The sequence below is a fragment of the Microtus ochrogaster genome, chromosome 5, assembly GCF_000317375.1.
Source record: "Microtus ochrogaster isolate Prairie Vole_2 chromosome 5, MicOch1.0, whole genome shotgun sequence".
In the NCBI taxonomy this organism is placed as follows: Eukaryota; Metazoa; Chordata; class Mammalia; order Rodentia; family Cricetidae; genus Microtus; species Microtus ochrogaster.
The window spans coordinates 90,934,834-90,945,374 of NC_022012.1; the positions used below are offsets into that span (position 1 = coordinate 90,934,834).

Genomic DNA, 10,541 nt, shown 5'->3' on the forward strand with positions numbered 1-10,541 from the left:
TACTGTTTCCCCTTGCATCTCTCAGCTGGGTAGGAAACAAACACCAGGTAGATTTATTTTATTTTTGTGATTTACAACCTTTCTTCTTTTGAAATACAGGATGCAGACAAGAGAATTATTTACAAAGTTTCAAATGACCTAGACAGTGTCATAAAAAAAAAATTCTGAGGACTGAAATGGGCAAGAGGAATGCTAGCTACATAAAATGCCAGATTTATAGCAGATACTGACTATTAGTGCCTGTATACCAGATTTATAGCAGATACTGACTATTATTGCCTGTATGCCAGATTTATAGCAGATACTGGCTATTAGTCCCTGTTTAGAGGATAGAAGAAAAGGATTGATTGATGGATGGGTGGGTGGATGGATGGATGGATGATGGATGGATGGATGGATGGATGGACAGGTGAGTGGATAGATGGACGAGTGGATGGGTAGATGGATGGATGGGTGGGTGGATGAATGGATGGATGGATGGATGGATGGATGGATGGATGGATAGGCAGACAGATGGACAGACAGACAGACAGACAGACAAATGGGTGGGTGGATGGATGGATATGGATGGGGATGGATGGATAGGTGGGTGGATGGATGGATGAATGGATAGACAGATATGTGAGTGGATGGATGGATGGATGGATGGATGGATGGATGGATGGATAGACAGATATGTGAGTGGATGGATGGATGAATGGGTGAATGGACAGACAGGGATGGGTGGATGGATGGATGGACTGATGGGCAGACAGACAGACAGACGGATGGAAGAATAGACAGTTGGGTGGATGGATGGGTGGGTAGATGGGAGGATAGATGGATGAATTCTGAGGGCATGCAGTTCATTCTTCCAGTTGGTTCTCTGAAGGTGTTTTGAAAGAGAACTTAAAGATTGATGTCTAGGAACCTAGCTTATTTCACAAGTGACCTAAAGCAGCAAACCCAGCTGAAGACTGTGGCCCTGGGAATGAGTGGTTGGCGTGGTTGTTAGATAAAACACTGGTGAACTGTAAGCTGGGGCCTGAGGAAGCTTCAGCTGCCGATTCAAGCAGGAAGCAGTGGGCTGTGGTCAGTGAGCAGCGATTGGAAAGGAACCTTCCCACATTAACAAAACCTTCCTGGACCCTTATTTCCTGACTGATCTCTCTGCTGCAACCCTTGTGATCACAGTTGTCTGCTGGAGGGTCACTCAGATCAGTAGTGATAAGGATCAGGAGCTGGGGTGGTGTGGGGAGCAGGAAGGGATGTGGAGAAATCCCTGGAGTGTTTCCTTATTTAACCAGCAATGTCACTCCTGAAAAGCAGAAACAAGACTGCCCCTAGGAGAGGTCTTTCTGTGTTGTTTATTCTTGTCTCTGTCATTCGACAAGATACATAGGAGCTGAAGGCTCCAAGTCTCCACTGCAGATGTAGCTGGAGAAAGCAGAACTTCTGTCTGGGCGGCTTTCTCTGCTTTGTGCGTAGTTTTTCCGATAGAGACACGGAAGTTCGTTAACTGTTAATAGTGATTGGTTTGTGGTTTGGTTTGACTTCATTTGGTTTGACTTTACCATCAGGAGTCAAAATGCTTCCCTCACATGAAGAATTATCAGGAAATATATTGCAGATGTCACGCACAAGCCTTCCTACAAACGCGGGTGTTTAAGATGCTGGCATGGCAGGGTTCACTCCTTTGTCTCTGTCTACTTACCTCATGCTCATCTTTAATTTTTTTGACAAATTGCAGCTTAGTGGTATGTGCATGCCTGTAGTCCTAGACTTTGGGAGACAGAGGCAGAAAGAGCGTGAATTCAAGGACAGCTTGACCCTAACAATGAGTCCAAGGCAGACTGAGCTTTCAGAGGGAGAGACCCTTTCTCAAAACAGAACTTAAGAAAACAAATCTATAAATATCACTCTTCTTTTTTATTTAAAAAATATTTAATGACACATATCTTAAACTTTGTCCATTTAAAGTCTGCAGTTAATGGTTTTTCAGAGTGTTGTAGAATTTTGTTTCCTTGCAAGCTAAATTTAGACATTGCCATCAGCTAAAAGAAAACGCCCACAGTCCTCAGTCACCGGCTACACAGACATGCCTTGACAATAGGCTATACAGGGTTGGCTCCAGACCCCTGCCATCGAGCAAACAGCCCAACAAACAAGTCATGTATACAATACCTATGTTTACCATATATTGTAGTGCTTACATGGGACAGTGAATGTCTAGAAATACAGCAAACACACCTTAATTATGCATACTTTATTGGTGAAAACACCAATGGTCCTCTGAATCTTGTTGCTGGGGAAGGTGTTGTCCCTGTAAGGATGGATGCTGACTGACCTGGCTTCTAGTTGTAAAGACTGGGGACCACTGGTTGACATTTCTGAAATGAAGATAACAGGGACATCGGCTGCATCCACTGACTCTTGCCCTCCCGAAGAGTTCTTGATAGAGTAAGATGCGGCTTGACGGTTGGAGCCCATCTTCAGGTACCTGCCAGTGCCTTGCCAGCTAAGTTTACGACCTTAAGTTCTAAACCCTCCATTGTCATTTCAACAGCTTCACGGCATTTTTGCCAGGAGTACATCCCATCTCAAGGAATCACTCTCTTTAATGCATAAGTCAACTTCCTACCCAGTAAAATTTTGTGTTAAGATGGCTGAACTTGTTCATATCTTCATATGTTCAGACTGTCTTGTGAGTTCCCTCATGTCATAGTGACTAGGGCTTCTCAAAGTCATCTCTCAGAGTTGGAATCAACTCTATCCAAATGCCCCTCGCACTGAGGCCTGACTAGCTACCACTGATCATGAGTGCTTACCAATGGCAAACCCTGTCTTGGTTTTCAGTGTACTTTCCCTGGACTTATGGTGGTTAGTTTAATTTTCAAGTAATGAACATCTTAGAATAACCCGGGAATTGAGTCTCTGTGAGTGATTGCCTGTATTAGGTTGAACATGTCTGTGGGAGATTATCTTCATTTTGTTAAGTGATGTGGGAGGACCTGCCCACTGTGGGTGGCACCATTCCCTGGGCAGAGGATCATGGATGGCTTGAGCGTAGATTCATTTGTTCACTGCCCTCTGTTCTTGTCTGCAGATGTAATAATGACTAGCTGCTTCCAGGTCCCTGTCTCCTTTCCTTCTCTGAGATGGTGTGCTTTAACTTGAAATCATGAACTCAAATAAATACCACCTCCCTTAATTTGTCTCTATAAGGCTAATTTATCAAAGCAACAGGGACAGAAACAAAGACTCGCCAAAGAAATCAGTCTAGAGCAGCTATACCCATATGGACTATAATTCTGAAGCAGTAATACGTGGACATCAAAGTCAGTCCTCCATTCGTGGGCTGCAGACCAAGTGCCGTCAGCAAGCATGAACACATCGGTCTCCCGATACACCTCCAAAGTACATCTCTGCTCACAGCCTGTTTGCTTAGTTATTCACGAGTTCGTTGGAATAGCACTTATGATTTTCCCAGGGAACATTTCCTCTGCATTCACAGTTTTATTGAATGGTGCAAGAAATCTGTCCATCAAGTTCTTGGGTAGCCAGGTACATTGCCTACTGTGACAATCTTAGGGAATGAATCTTCTCTCGAGCAACAGATCACAGCAGTGGGTTAAATTGTTCAATAAACATGTGTTAGAAGAAAGTCTGCAGTCCAGTCTTTGCTACTCTGTTACAGCATGTGGGTTCCAGCCCCATGATTGTTATAATGTGCCCACCTGAGTAATGAAATGTCTTTTCTCACCTGGGGAACTATTAGTCTATGCCCTGCTCTTATAAATGTGCCCATTTTCCAGATTCCTCCTCATGCTCTGGGTTTAGCGTGAAGCCTTTGCTCTCTCACTTCACCCTAATTGGCCTCTTTGTGGCTTCTTTCTCCCTTGCACCCTTGCTGGGCTTTGAGATGAAGAAGAAGATGGCTGAGAAGGGAAGGGGGTCAAATGGGCAGGATTGGACAACTGAGCTCAAGAAGGGATGCACAGGTGTCATCCAACTGTGCCTGCAGAATGACCTGGACAGCACATGCACTGACCCTTTGTAGGAATAAGATCGCTTCATTTAGGGACAGCCCCCGTGGTCACTGAGGATCATCATTATCTCCAACTGAAAAGAAAAAGAGCTTGGGCCAGGCTACTGGGCCTCAAAGCTTGTTCCTGGGTGTGGTATCTCTGGGAAATATAAGGGTACCACTCCCACTCAGACCAACTGCATCAGAAACTGAGGGTGGCTCTCCCCACACCACCCATCTGTGTTTGAGCAAGCCCTATAGATAATTCAGATGTTATTCTAGAATGTGAGAACCCTTAAACCTTTTTTTAGTATCTGAATTACCGTCAACTGTCATCTGTGAATAAATGTCTAGGTAGGTAAAATTAAATATAATTTTTAGTAGGAAGAGGACAAGAAAATGCTCAATTTTGTTAGAACTCCCCTGTTATTTAGTACTTCATTTCAATTAAATTCAGATTCCAAATGATATAGTTCTAGTTCAATCAAAAGCATATCTTAAAAATTAAAGTAAAGTAAAGTCACATCCTAGATCAACACTGTAAAGCTTCTGTGTTTGGTTCGGAGACTCTTAGGGCACAAGGTGCATAGCATGACATGAAGGACCCTTGTCTTTTACCGACACTTGCTGTGTGCTCTAAACCACAGGTCTACAACACAGGCCCGAGTACCCTTCCCGGGGCATCTGTCAGCATCTCCTTCCCCAGCCGGCTGTCTCCGGGTGGCGCAGAGATGTTTCAGGTCCAGGAGATGATGGTGAGTCCTCCATTTGCATACTGTATTTGTTTCAGCTTTGAATGCCTGTTAGAAATTTGTATTCCACACCCTGGCACCTACTCACAAGGTTCAGGAAGTCTAACTGACTTCACACTCTGGAGACACACCAGGGGAAACCCAAAGAAAGACTTGAATTTCTGTGTTGAGACAATTTGGTTGATGCCATGAGACCTTGGAGGGGATGGTTGTGAATTCATCCCCAGGGTGGCTCCCAGTATCTCTGGGAATTCCCAAGGGCTATCTGCAATCCTGTGCGTGTGAATGGACTTCTCTGAGAAGAGCCTCAGTATGTGGAAAGATTCTCTGACAAAGGAACGCTGACGCCCAGGGATTAAAGATCAGTGGATAAGATGTGTGCGTGATGAGAGCAAAACTCCACTTCCTGTGCAGACGACGAGGCCACCTGACCCTGCATCCCCTGTAGCTGACTTATAAGCCATGTGTGGCCATTGCTACCCCCCTGCTTAACACATACTCCTTGGCTCCAAGGATTTTCGCCCAGCTTCCTCCTTTCCTCTGTCTTTCATCTCATCTCCCCAGCTTCTGAAGGGCTCAGGCCTTCTGTATTCTACACTCCTACCCTGGGGTCTAAACCAGACTCATGAGTCAAAATCTAGCCTATTCTGATGACACCGCCAATTTCTGTGCACCCAGATCCCTTCCAGGAATTAGAGGCTTTCTCCTCTCATGTAGATACCAGCATTCAGCCGCAGAACCTACATCCTGGTGATTTCACTTAATTCCGGTCACCCACCAAAGGCCCCACCCTTTTTTTCTTTTTCTTGTTTTTATTGCGCTATGCATTTTTCTCCTCTCCCCTCCCTTCCTCCTCCTCCCCTTCTGTCCTCTCCCATGACCCCCACACTCCCAATTTACTCAGGAGATCTTGTCTTTTTCTCCTTCCTATGGAGATCCATGTATGTCTCTCTTAGGGTCCTCTTTGTTATCTAGATTGTCTGGGGTTGTGGACTCTAGGTTTGTTGACAGAGACTGCTCATTTGTTTCCCGGCCACTCAGACTCCTGAAATAATCACACAGAAATCTGTATTAATTGTAGTACTGTTTGGCCCATAGCTTAAGTGTATTTCTAGCTTGCTCTTATATCCTAAACTAACCCAGCTCCATTAATCTGTGCATCACCATGAGATCGTAGCCTACCTGCAAAGCTTCAGCAGGCTCCAGAGGAGGCATCTGTCTCCAGCAGCAGCTCCATGGCTTCTCCCTGACTCTATCTACTCTCTCCTCCTCTATCTGCTTGGAACTCCCGCCTTGCCCTATTCTCCTAAGCCATTGGCCATAATAGCTTTATTCATTAACCAATAAAAGCAAAACATGGGCAGAAGAACTTCCCACACCATAGGTTGTTTTTTTCTTTTTTTTTTGCTTTATATCTAGAAGCCACTTATGAGTGAATATATATTATAATTGTCTTTATGGGTCTGGGTTACCTCACTCAATATGATGTTTTCTAGATCTATCCATTTGTCCACAAATTTCAAGATGTCATTATGTTTTTTCTACTGTGTAGTACTCCATTGTGTAAATGTACTACATTTTCCTTATCCATTCTTCAGTCAAGAGGCATTTAGGTTGTTTCTTGTTTGGCTATGACAAACAGAGCTGCTATGAACATAGTTGAGCACATGCCCTTGTGGTACAACTGAGCATCATTTGGGTATATACCCAAAAGTGGTATTTCTGCGTCTTGAGGAAGGTTGTTTCCTAATTTTCTGAGAAATTGCCGTTCTGAAATCCAAATGGGCTACACCAGTTTGCACTCCCACCAGCAATGCAGGAGTGTTCTCTTTACCCCACATCCTCTCTAGCACAGTCTGTCATCAGTGTTTGTGATCTTGCAAAGCCCCCCCCCTTTAAGTACCGCAGTCACATTATACACAGGAGATTAAATCCATTGAGAGTGTTAGAGAGCAAGCCACGTTCACACCTTAGCACCTTTCAGACCTGCTTCTGTCTCAGCACACAGCTACTCTGTCCTTCAGAGCCCGGGTCGGAAGTCTCGGGTCCCTGCTTCTCTGTCTCAGCATACCCTGCCCTTCAGAGCCCGGGTCTGAAGTCTCGGGTCCCTGCTTCTCTGTCTCAGCACACAGCTACCCTGCCCTTCGGAGCCCGAGTTGGAAGTCTCGGGTCAATTCTAAATTCCTTTTCTCATATACTTCACATCCAGCACAAAAGCAAACCTAACAAGTGCCCCTTCTTAAAAATCCCAGTGTTACGTTTGCTTCCAAAGCCTTGGTCTAAACGCTGCCACCTGTCACTCAGGTTGTGGTAGTGGCCCCTGACTAGTGTTCCTGTCTCTGCCCTGGGCTCCTACAGTCCCTCCTTGGCTGGGTACTGACACACGGCTGTGTAAGATCTTCCTGTGGCTTTCTTCTCCCTGTAGCGTCTTCCAGTGGCTCTGCTGTCCCCCGCGCACCCCCTCTTGCCCAGTGTCCTGTACTCCGGTCTCCTTGCTGGTTGCGGATGCTCTCCCCCCTCTGGATTTCAGCCTTCATCTTCCTTCCCCTGGAGCGCCCTTTCCCCAGATGCCCACATAGCCGCCTCCTCCAGGCACTGCAGATGTCACCTCTCATTGACACCCTCCTGCTGGCTCTGTCCTGGCACTCCTCCTCCCTCTGCCCTGCTCACATTCTGCCTCGTTACCAAACTGACTTCTATTTTCTTATTGGATGGCTTAAGCAGCCTGCTGTCTGTTTCCTATAACATAGGGCGGGGATTCCACACTTGCTATCTCTCTGGGACCTAATGCAGTGCTCAGACTATAATATAGGTCTTCACAGAATATCTGTGGATCGTGAGAACAATTCCACACTCTAACGCAGTCACTAACTCTGTAAGTGAATTCAGGGGAAATGCTGGAAACAATCTCAACGGACCCTTTTGCCCAGTGACCTGACTTTTTGTTGTTTAGGAGATGGTTTCATCTCCTGAGAGAAGGGATATGAGGCAACCACCTCTCTGCATCCCTGGAAAGGATGGAGGCACAGAACTCAGGGCAAGTCACCACACAGGAAAGCACATGCAGGCTGGGCTGAGAGGGTCAGGAAGGCAAGGGAGGGACAGGCAGCCAGCCAGAGAGATGATCTCTCCATACATGGTTGCAAATCAGGGCAGCGAGCCCATGGCCTGTGACACATTTAAACCTAGAGCTGAAAGGACACTGCCCACAGGGTGGAGTTTTGGGAAGCATTGTGCGATGCAGTCATGGTTTCTGGCATTGCTGTTCTCTTGGGTCACATGGGCCCAAGACTAAAACCATGTGAGTGCTAAATGCAGAGCAAGCCCTGGTCCCTGATTTGCCTGCTGAGCTGCGTGCCCTGTGCTATGTCCTTGTCTGTGAGCCCTGCTGACCTGGCAGAAGACAATCCCCGACTGTTGTGAACCAGCGGGGTGACACTGACCTTAGCGTGAGCTTGGCAAAGTACACACTTCTGTCTTCTTGCTTTTTGTTTTTAGTGCTAAGGATTGAACCCAGGGCCTTGTACATACAAAGCACTTGTTCTACCACTGAACGACTCCCACCCCTCTCCTTAACTGTTATTAACTATAGCAACCACTACCCTGTCTTGTCCCCAATGTCTGGAAGTGTTAACAGAGGTTTCTGTTCCCCCTCCCCGATCTCATAACCATTCAGTCCCAAAGAAATACACAGAGGCTTACATTAATTATAAACTAGTTGGCCTTTTAGCTCAGTCTTCTTATTAACTCTTATAACTTATATTAACCCCTTATTCTTGTCTGTGTTAGCCACGTGGCTCAGTACCTTTCATCAGCAAGGTATTTCTCATCTTGCTTCCTCTCTGTCTGGGTAGCACAGCAGACTGACTCTTTCCTCTTCCCAGAATTCTCCTGTTCTCGTCACCCCGCCTCTACTTTCTACCTGGTTGTCACGCCTATACTTCCTGCCTGGCTACTGGCCAATCAGCATTTTATTAAAAATAAGACAAGTGACAGGATAAAAGACCATTGTCCCACAGCGTGGAAGAATAGTGTTCTCATGTGGCACCCAGTGTTCTGTAAGAGCTCCTCACATAGACATCTAGTGTTATAATGAGACCCAACCCCCATTCATGCCGTGAGCAGAAGTGACTGTGGACGACATCAGAACACTTAAGTCACTTGGATGGGGACGCTGTCTCAGAGCGACATGTGCTCTTTTTCCTCTCTACTGGCCGGTAATTCACAGATTTGCGTGAAGGCTTCCCGGGGATTTTCAGATCGACTTGTCTGTGAGTTGAACTGGCGACCCTGAAACTCCCAAGAAGAAAGAGGTGCTTGGAAACATTCTGGGTTTTTAGTTCTCAGAACCAAACCCTTAGGTTTTTCAAAACAATATTTAGGGTGTGGTCAGTCACAGAATTCCCAGCAGCCAACTCCGGTGAATAGACCAGCCATGAGCATTAGCATGAGAGAGGAAAGCAAACTCCCAGACGGCAAGTGTTGAGACACTGTGTTCCTATGAAGAGCCCTCACTGGATGGCTGAGTGGTGAGGGACCTGGAAGTAATCCCATGGGTGATACACTGCAGCCATGGGCAAGGATCCCAGACACTTGTCTCAGAGGCCTGAAGCTTACCCTTGGTCTTAGGGCCCATGTGTTTGAGAGTGAAGGTAGAGCCTGACCCCACCCCCTTCTTGCTCAGATCACTAGATCAGGTGTGACTGGCTAAGGTTGCGACATTCCTACCACATCCTTCTAGGGTGTGGGATGGAATTGGGATCTCATTCAGGAGACTTGAGCAGTGTCCAGTTTCCTTTCTGTTGCTGCGTGATAAAACACACCCAAAAGCAATTTGGTTAAGGAAATGGTTGGTTTGGCTTATACTTCCAAGTCACAGTCCATCAATGAGGGAAATCAGCTCCGGAAGTCAAACAGGGACCTTGAAATAGAAGCCATGGAGAAATGCCGCTTGCTAGCTCACTCCCAGGTTCATACTTAGATAGCTTTCTAATGCAACCCAGGACCACCATTGCGGGGATTGGTGCTGCCCACAGTGAGCTGGGCTCTCTTACATCATCTCCTAATCAGAACAGTCGCTCATAGACTGATGGTCCCCCCACTGGGACTCCCTCTCAGGTAACTCCAGGCTGAATCTCACTGACAAGTAAAGCCAGTGAGGACAGTTAGCTTAGTGCTAATCACACTTGATCCTCTTAGGAATACCCGCTGTCAAAGCCTCCAAGCCCCTGAGGTCTTTCTGGAATACTTGCCTCAAATACATAGCCCTAAGCTGCAGAAGGGAGAGGATATGGAGAAGGGAAGGAAGGAAGGAAGGAAGGAAGGAAGGAAGGAAGGAAGGAAGGAAGGAAGGAAGGAGGGAAGGAAGGAAGAAGATAGCTCTCAAAGGTGAAAGCTGTATTAAGACCTTTTAGTAAACAATGTAAAAACAGCTGGCTGTCCACTTGGGAAGAAATCACAGAAAACCTGCATGATGCAGACAAAGGATAGAAGAATCCAAGCTATGTGGTTGCTCTTTTTTAAGAATGAAAAGCGCTAAATATTTTCATAATCTCAGATGGGAAGCCCATCTTCTAAGGCAGTGACAAATCCTAGAAGAGAAGATTGACAGCTATGGCAGTCACTTTCTTTTGCTCTGGTGAAATGGGCAAAGGCAGCTTAAGGTACAGAAGTCCCTTGGGGCTCATGGCTTCAGTGTCCATAATGGCAGGGGATGTGCAGCAACAGGCAGGGGAACAGACAGAGGAGGAACAGCAGCAGGCAGGGGAGCAGGCAGAGGAGGA

General features: G+C 46.3%; 1 protein-coding gene across 1 annotated transcript in view; it reads left to right on the plus strand.

Annotated features, from left to right (window-relative positions):
* The window catches only part of Itga9 (integrin subunit alpha 9), a 304,511-nt gene that overhangs the window by 242,970 nt on the left and 51,000 nt on the right, over nt 1-10,541 (plus strand). The window contains exon 25 of the mRNA XM_013346639.2: nt 4,654-4,761. Within this exon, the coding sequence (XP_013202093.2) occupies nt 4,654-4,761 (108 nt within the window). The remainder of the gene's footprint in view (nt 1-4,653; nt 4,762-10,541) is intronic.